Here is a 9,555-nt window from a genome sequence, read left to right as displayed (position 1 = left end):
TCACAAATTTCTTTTTATTAGATAATAATTTGAAGTAACAAACGCATTTTTTCAGCCAGCGTAAATTCAACAAATCAATTAAAGATGACTCTCGAAAGTTTCAAATAACAAGAATAATACCGGCAAATGAGAGTCCCTTCAGCTGTTGTTAGTGCGATCATATAAGATATGTTAAAATGTGAATATTATATACTACGTAAGTAGTTCCCCCCATTATTGCGCGTCGAACTTTTTGTCGAACTTTAAACGCAAATCTAATCAACTACCGTAGTAATATCACAATTTTTGATGCTTATAGCATCTAAAATTGGATCTTAATAATATGTTGAAAGACATATTAAATTATTAAATTATAATATTTAAAGTATAAATGAATTTAAATCTATGAAAAATAAGAATTGTGAAGAATATCACGAGTTGGCGTTTCGTCCCGGCTTCCACTACTATATATAATATTATAAGTCACATACAGAGTGACGTGCGTTTCGGATCTAATTTGTAATGAATACAATACAGGTCTTAATGATATCATTTAATTTAAAGTATTATATTTATAAAGTAATTTTAAGTTATCTCTCTCTCTCTCTCTCTCTCTCTCTCTCTCTCTCTCTTAAGTTTCTTTAGTTTTTATGTCATAATGGTTTAACTAAATATAGGTTGTATTTGTTGTTTACAATATTATCTTTTAATTTATTGACTCTTACAATGCCATTTTTCCAATGTTGATTATTATTTGTATAAAAAGAATCCTTTTTTCTTCTTAAATTTTATTGATCATTTAATTTGTCGTGGGTGTTTAAGAGGGGATAGAAGAGCTCTGCTCCACTTCCAAATTTTGATAAAAAAAAATAAATTATGAAAATTATTCACGATAAAAATTAAACGTTTATTGCCCAATTTGGGGCTTACACATTATTCGCAAAAAAGTCCGATGAAGATGCTCGGAGAGACTCGACTTAATACAGGTATTTTAATAAATTTTATGTAAAGATAAATTTTTGCCCCTCCTTAACTAAAATTCTGCATACGCCCATATTGCTACACACATGTTTTCTAGAAGCATTTGCTTAAAGTGCCGAGTACAGCAATCAAAGTTCTTTCGGTAACGTAGTTTTACGTTTATATTCGCGATACGCCTTTTAATCAATAATGGACATATTTTGGGTCTCCCTCTTTTGAAGATGAGTCGTCTTAGAACTTTGTTACTCTTATCTGCATGACTCTATCGAGCTCGCCGATCTCTCTTATAAGTTCGGCGCCAATTAAGCAGAATTGCCGCCGATAAAGCCGACCGCGACCGGTGTTATGTCTTGTGTGCACCGGTAATAATTGGGCAATGCTCGTTCAACAACCCGTCCGTTTTTAAGGGATCCAGCATGCATAAAAAATCCAGAATTTGATGGGAAAAGAACCAGTACAAATTCGGTATCCAATTGTCCGCGACGCGGTTTTGTGGCTCGTAATTCAACACTTTCGCTATCAGCAACATTAGCGCGAGTTCATATACAGAGTGACGTGCAAAAAATTAATCGAGGATGCGAGTGAAGGAAGTGTCATGTCCCGTGTCTTTAAAAACTCGTTGACGTACTTACTTGTCACAATAAAGAGTACATTGTGTGTGAATGAAGATTCAATTTTATAAACTTTAGTTAATATTATTTAACAAGCTAAATCGTGCAACTTTAGTTTTTTCGTGATAATAATTGAATAAATATGATTTATAATCCGATAGTTGTTTGAAATAAATTCATTGTTCACAAAACTGTATTCACTCTTAATTGTCACGTCTGATATTGAAAACTAAAAATTATTAAAAAATGTTTCGAATCTAATTTTGGAAGACCGCTAAGAGAAAAAATGCAGACTTGGGACACTCTATAGTTTTAAGCTAAGAAGAATACATTCGATCGCTCGTTCGATCGACGAATATGACGATACGACCTGTCAATCGTGTCAGGCTGGATCGACGAACGCAATGTCGAAGAATTCGACTAACGCGATGCGAATCTACCATGTATGCCTGCGACACGTCGCGTAAACATATACATGTGTATACACGCACACATATCCATACGCGGCTGCGTGCGCGACCCAGGCGACTCGCTTTCGTCGTGAAACAATATCGTCGAGGTCATCGCGTGAATTCGGTAATTGCGATTAAATGTCTGGTGCTTAATGTTAAAGGAGCTTAAATGTTCGAAGAAAAGAATGATATCGATGCAAACAAGTTAGCATAAGAAGTTATACACCGAACATTCGTTCGAATAAGCATACATCGAAATTACATTGCATTAAATATGGAAGAACTTGTTGCATTACGAGTAAAACTGTCGAGTCAAAGAACTACTCATATTATACATAATTATATGTATTATATAATTATATTACTCACTTGGTGTCAGCTTCATAATGAATTAACATAAAAACCAAGATTTTCAGTAAATAAGTTGAATGTTTTGAATCATTAAAATTTTGTAATATTAATTTTAAAATATAATTTTGATTTAATTTTTTGTAAAATAAGCGACATACATTGTATTATGATTGCTTCTATAGAGTAACACATTAACCTTGTAATAGTAAAATCGAGGTTGCATTATAGGGTTGGATAGGTTAGGGTTACCATCCGTCCTTTTTTTTTTTAGGACGTCCAGAGACGGGAGATGTCTTGAAAAATGTTCCGGAAAAAAAAACAATTTTAGAAAATTTTTTTAATATTTTGCTTTGAACTTTTTCAATTATATATAATTAGTAAATTCTGATGTATTTTTTTCGTCTATAAATAAATAATAGAAAGTTTCATATTAATTTTCTTTACTCATTTTGTATTTTTATTAGATGAAAAATAAACAGTATGGATCGGATCCGACCTTATCTTTCTGAACACGTTCTAAAAATTCACTTTACTATTAAAATTAATGAAATGAGAAATCATGAATATATTTCTTGCAACTCATAAATATTTAAAAAATCAATATTTTTTCGTTATCGGCTGTAGCAGTTTTTGACTATTGTTCTTCAAGTATGACTCATTGATGCTCTTTTTCACTAATGTAGATTAACTTTAATCTTATTGTTCGTGCAACTTGCTTTTCTAATGTTTAGAATTAGAAAAGATAAAAAGTTAAACTAAGATTAAAGTTAATCTATATTGATAAAAAGGGCATAATAGAAGCAGGTAACAGATAGATATATGTATGTATACGTATAACTATAAATCACAGATAATGCGATAGAGCTTTCAAAGTCACAAAGTATGTAAGTAATGGAGATGATTATCAATTTATCAAATATCCATCGCATAGATGCTTCTTTCGACAGTAAAAGAAAACAATTCGGCCTTTGTGCTGAGAGAAAAAGCGGACGCATATCGAGCGGTACGCGTTATCGGAGTGTGAGGTCCCGCTGTGCGATATATTCGATATCGTTTCGGCTCCGATTTAAATGAGAGCGACACGAAAGAACGTAAAGCGACATCAAAGAAACACAATCGGATCTGATCCGGCTCGGAAATGGAGAAATTCGATCATTATTATATTCAATGAAAAAAAAATTCGAACAAAAACAATGAAGGTTAAATTAAAGATGTATAAGTAGTTTCTGTAAAAATTGGTTATAATTGGAAATTTATACTTTTCATATGTAAAAATGAATATAATATATATATGAAATAGTTTAATAAGGTTAATATTTATTATATGTTTAACAACATAGTTTTATAGTATAAATAAAAATTTTTTCATTTATATATCTTAATTATTTAAAAAAAAACATTTATCTTGTATTAAAATAATTTTTGATTCAAATTTTAAATCGCCGGTAAACCTTTTGTATTGCTTTAAAAAATAATTAATCTACAATAAAAAAATTTAATCTATTTTTTATAATTTTGTTATTTCGTTAAAAAAAATGCATTTTTAGTTCGAGTTCAAATTTTAACAGATTATTATTTTCATCTTTTTTGATGATCTCGCAGAATTCAACAGATTTTCTTTGTTTCTCATTTCTATTTTTAGCAAGACACACTGTGCCACGTATATAACGCTATTGTTTTTTATTTGTTGTGTCAACTAAGTCGATCGCTAACTTACTTTATTCTATTCACTCAAAACGAGCCGCGAAATCATTATCACGAAATTGGCTAATCTTAACTTTCTAAAAGTACACTTAATTCAGACGAGCCTAATTAAGCTAGACACAAATGACCCATGATAACTCGCGAATCGTGATATTGCAATATCGTTATCATGCGAGAGAGAGAGAGAGAGAGAGAGAGAGAGAGAGAGAGAGAGAGAGAGAGAGAGAGAGAGAGAGAGAGAGAGAGAGAGAGAGAGAGAGAGAGAGAGAGAGAGAGAGAGAGAGAGAGAGAGAGAGAGAGAGAGAGAGAGAGAGAGAGAGAGAGAGAGAGAGAGAGAGAGAGAGAGAGAGAGAGAGAGAGAGAGAGAGAGAGAGAGAGAGAGAGAGAGAGAGAGAGAGAGAGAGAGAGAGAGAGAGAGAGAGAGAGAGAGAGAGAGAGAGAGAGAGAGAGAGAGAGAGAGAGAGAGAGAGAGAGAGAGGTAGAGAGAGGTAGAGAGAGGTAGAGAGAGGTAGAGAACGCAAATGAGACTACATCATATTCCGAAGTATTCAATATCTTGTTTAATGTATATAAATACACACGGAGGATTTTTTTGGAATCGTTGTCTTTGGATCAGAAATTGATAACCGCATGCGATAGCATATAGATACTCGATCGATCGGCTGCCGATTCTGGTTCTTTAATCGGTGAAAATTTAATATGGATGATGTCAATCGCGATGAATATAATTCCCTTATCGGCAGCTTTGGAAACGCGCGGTGACGTAAGTCAAGAGGAGAGGGGAGGGGAGAAACTTATCGGCGACGACTCGAATTTTCTGTTCAATGACAGCGAAATGTCAAAAACGTCATATTTCTGCGTCGTGATCGCCAATAAACGCAACAATATAGGAAAATTAATTTTCCCTTGAATTATACGAAGAATTTACGGAAAAGAAAAAATTCGAGATACAAAATAATTGATTACATGTGGAAAGTATACTTAAGGTTCGTTATAAATTATATACACAAATCGTATATTTTATAAGTATGTAATGAAAATTAAAAAAATTTTTAATCTTTATATTGATATCTTGAAACAATTTTAATGTCGTTCTTTAATTAAATAATGGTTTAAAGACTTTATTGAGAAAAATATCCGGTTGAAACCAGATAAATCAAATGATTTTGATTATATCAATCAAAATTTCGGCTATCTCAATTAAAATTTTAGTGGATTTAACCAGAAAATTTGGATTCGTTCGTTCGTTTGGATTCTATCAATTAGAATGCCAATTAATTCAATCAAATATATTTTCAATATCCGAATTCTCGAAGAATCTTACTTTTATAATTCTACTGTGTTAAATTTTCAACGTCTCCAGAAATCCACGAGTAAATTCCTCATTTTTTACAATCTGGGACATTTAAATTTAGAAGCAGATAAATTTTGATGAATTGGTAATTCTCTTGGCTTTACATATATCACATTTAAATGTCTAAAATTCACGTGTAGAATATCGATAATGAAAGACGCGATTATGCGCAACATAAAGAATGTTGATTTTGCCTCGTCGCAAATCAACAAGCAATTTTGCATGAGTACGTATACTCGAAAACACAATGCTGTCGCGACAAAAGAAATGCGGCAACAGGTTTTCGATCGTTGCTAAAGCATTCGATGGAATTGATCGCGCATCTATTGCAATTTTATACCGTGCGTCGTTAAATTTGACTAATCTCTGTCTTGTCGGACAGCAATATACAGCAATATACCTTATGAAAATTTAGAGATTTTTCTATGTAGGTATTTCAAAGTACCTACTACAAAAAATTTGACAGCAATTTAAAACGTCGACATAAAATTATTTTAATAATAAATAAACACGTTTTTAAAAAATGATTAAAATAAAATAAAAAATTTATTGTAAACACTATAAAATTGCATTAGTTGTTAAATTGTCTTGCTATTTCAGTTTCATGAATATTTTAAAGCCGGCAATTTATTCGGAAAATAAAAACTTCATGATATCGATTTCGTAATATGTATTTAGAGTAATTGAGATTAACTTTTAATGCATATTTAAAAAGCTCATATGACACGAGGAAGGAAAGTCGATAAATAAATAAGAATCTAAATATGATGCGTATTATGCCAACAAAGTTTTATATCATGAACGTGCGTGTATGTGTATATTGATTCTTAATCACAGAGAGCTCAGCTGATACATTCGGTCCAGCAATTAGCATGCTTTAACTTGTGTTGGATGCATGTTCACTTCTATTTTTATATAATTTTATATAATTTCGGTTTAACTTACTTTTTATGTTAAACAGATATCAGCTTATTAATTTAATTCTTATATTTATACACACACATGTATATTGCATGGCGCAAATTAGATATTATTCCCACGATGTGTTAAGTCGCATCTCAAGAAAACATAATTGTGAAAGCTGAAATTTTACATCAGGCGCGAACTTGACCTTCATCCGTCCCCGCAAGTATGTACATACATATATTTAGATCCAAATCGATTCAATTACATTTTTCTCTAGAAGCACCAATCAGTCGCATCACCTTCGTTACGTTTTTAAATCGATGAATAATAAATCTCTATTGTCACACATACACACACACACGCGGTCGCGTCTAAATTTAAGATTCTCGAACAAGCCAAAACAATGATCGAGACCTTTAACTCTGCAGCGAACGATAAAAACCTTTTACTTCCCTATGTATACACACACATACCATGTATAATATCGGGAATAGTTCTTCTCACAATTTTACTTGTTGAACAAAAGTATGAAAAAAAATGAAAAAGTAAAATAATCGATCGCGATTCGCCAAACTATAGGTCACCAGTAAGCTTTATTTTTAGATCCTCCTACTCTTTTTCTCTCTATAATCGACAGTTGTCAAAATACGTAATTGTTACGTGTCTCAAGGTTGATTTCTTTAGCATTCAAATCAAATGTAATTGCGATTCGATTGTCTTGCTGGCGATTCTATCTTTCAGGAATGCGCATTCGCGAAAAACAAAGACATTTGAAATACGAACAGAGCTACTAGACGCGCATCCATCACGTGTCAGCCGGCATTACATTATGTCGCGACAAAGAATTGAAGTAGTCAGAGGAGAACAACCGTGAGCCGCGTGATCCGCTCGCAATCCGATTGCCAAGGTGAAGCTAATCCCCAGGTAGAACATAAAAGTCATAATGAGAGAGAGAGAGACGTAAGAACGTCATCACGACTTATGTATAGTTACGTGAAACTTATTTAATACTTTTCAAGTAGTCGAACATTCGAAAGGTTCTTACTTAAGTAGAAACTTCTTTGTTCGCGTCAGATTTTTTACAATCGAGTGTCAACTGTCAGAACTATTCAACATTCATAGCCAGTGCTGAAAATCTGTTCTAAAATCTAGTTTAAATTATGTGCACTAGAGATTTTCAGTACTGACAGTGTACAATTTTGGAACATCAAAATTGTTGATAATTCTAATCGTTTGAATTATTAAATATTATTGGTTTGCCATCATATAGCAACAGATTATTTTAGGAACGATTTAATTGTCACTCTTACAAGTTCACTTATAAGTATTCTGTATTCAACACTTACATGTTCATTTATGTGTATTCTAGTATACATGATTTCTATTATATTAGATTGAAATCTGTTGTTCTCTGTTCCTGTTACCTTTGTTTTTCAATTGTGTCTTGAGCCTAATTTACAATATGCTCATTGTTTCCCTTTTCTTCTTTTTTTTTTTACTACTTTTTTTTACTTCTTGCTTTTTTGCTTCTTATCCAGTTTTTTCGTTTTCTGTCGCCCGAGATAAGGAACACGTGGAAAGAAATGCGATTGTCGATAGAACGCAAAGAAAGAAAAAAGCATGAGGTAAGAAGCAAGAAACGGAAGAAAAGATCACATAAATTAAGCTTTAGGCTTAAGTTTCATCTCGGTTAAAGATTATACATTATTCCTCCGATTCTGTAACTTTTTAACGACAGTTTGATATCGTTATGTCGTTTCTTTTATACAAAGTGTCCTGCAACTACCGTACCGTATCGCCTTTTAAAAGAATGTATTCTTGAAATAATTTTTAATCGAAAATCCTAATGTCGAGACTAATATTTTTAGCGATTAAAGTTCGCTAATCACGGAGTTGACATTTCGCGCTTTTAGAAATAATGAAATGACAAGATATTTCAGTAACTTCAATTATTATACAAATATGCAATATTTTTATTAAAAAATTATTCTTCTATACGAAATCTATTTGTATTTCACGTACGCATAATTAATAAATTAGAACATACCACAAAGTATTAATTTAATAACGAAATATTATATCTGTAAGAATAAATTCATAATCATGTTCGTCTGTTTTATACGATAAACATTTTTGTAACAAAAAATGACAGTAGACAAACTATTTTTTACACGAGAGAAAAAAACTAAATATATTGATAAAGCAAAGGTTAAATATATCACATATCATATTTAACTGACAACATAACGATACCGATGCTATTGAGAAACCTAAGACTTAAGACACAATTGAGAGTGCAGTCAACGGGAACAGAAGATAATAGATTTAATCTATTCAGATATCGTGTATTCTGAGGTGTATTCTGATGATACATACGCGGTTTCTGATAAATAAAAATCTTTTATTCCTCGTTCCCTTGTGCTTTTAAATTGTATCTCAGGTTTTACAGAATCGGAGTACTGGGTCGTTTCCCCTCGAGCCGGCTGTCCCCAAGTTCCGCGGAACCGACGGGCGCTCGCGCGACGTACTACACGTGGAGACAAGAGAGAGAGAGAGAGAGAGAGAGAGAGAGAGAGAGAGAGAAAGAGAGAGAGGGAGGGATTCTTGTTCACTCACCTCCAACATCCACTCAGCGACTATCTTGCGCATGAGCGGTGAGATGTCCCTCTGCACGCACTCGAAGTATGACCGGCTCGGCGCGTAGCGTTCCTCTGTCTGTAGGAGATTCTGGAGGACCCGGTCATCGCCTAGGAGAGCGGGATCGGCGTACGCTCGGCACTCGGTTTCCGTGGTCTCGCAGCACAGAAGATCCATGACGGGCGAGGGATCGCACCAACTATTATTGTTTCTCTCTCCGACTTCTTCCCACTGTAGGGTTCCTCGGGACCGGATATGTTCCGTCCACGTGCTACCTCGAAGAATCTCGAGACTGACGGATCCCGGGATGAGAGGAAGAGAGAGAGAGAGAGAGAGAGATAGAAGGGGGACACTCAACACCTTTTTCACAGCGAAACGAGGCAGCGACGGGCTGATCACTCACCTCGCGACGAGTCGCGAAACGTCGATGACGACTGCGCACAACACGCGTGGTGTGTACACGTGTATGTATATGCGCGTGTGTTGTGTGCACGGGCCAAAGTCGCAATCTGCGACGATGATGTGAGCGAGCGAGCGAAAGAGAGAGAGAGAGAGGCGTGTTCGTTCGTTCGATTAGTTT

At 34.0% G+C, this 9,555-nt stretch overlaps 1 protein-coding gene across 1 annotated transcript in view; it reads right to left on the bottom strand.

Moving 5' to 3' along the window:
* Nucleotides 1-9,275, bottom strand: part of CycD (cyclin D) — a 44,097-nt gene extending 34,822 nt beyond the window's left edge. The window contains exon 1 of the mRNA XM_018551630.1: nucleotides 8,955-9,275. Within this exon, the coding sequence (XP_018407132.1) occupies nucleotides 8,955-9,152 (198 nt within the window). The 5' untranslated portion in view covers nucleotides 9,153-9,275. The remainder of the gene's footprint in view (nucleotides 1-8,954) is intronic.
* Between the last annotated feature and the right edge of the window lie 280 nt (nucleotides 9,276-9,555).

This window comes from Cyphomyrmex costatus, unplaced genomic scaffold (genome assembly GCF_001594065.2).
Source record: "Cyphomyrmex costatus isolate MS0001 unplaced genomic scaffold, Ccosl1.0 scaffold142, whole genome shotgun sequence".
NCBI lineage: Eukaryota > Metazoa > Arthropoda > Insecta > Hymenoptera > Formicidae > Cyphomyrmex > Cyphomyrmex costatus.
This window is presented reverse-complemented; position numbering and strand designations above follow the sequence as displayed.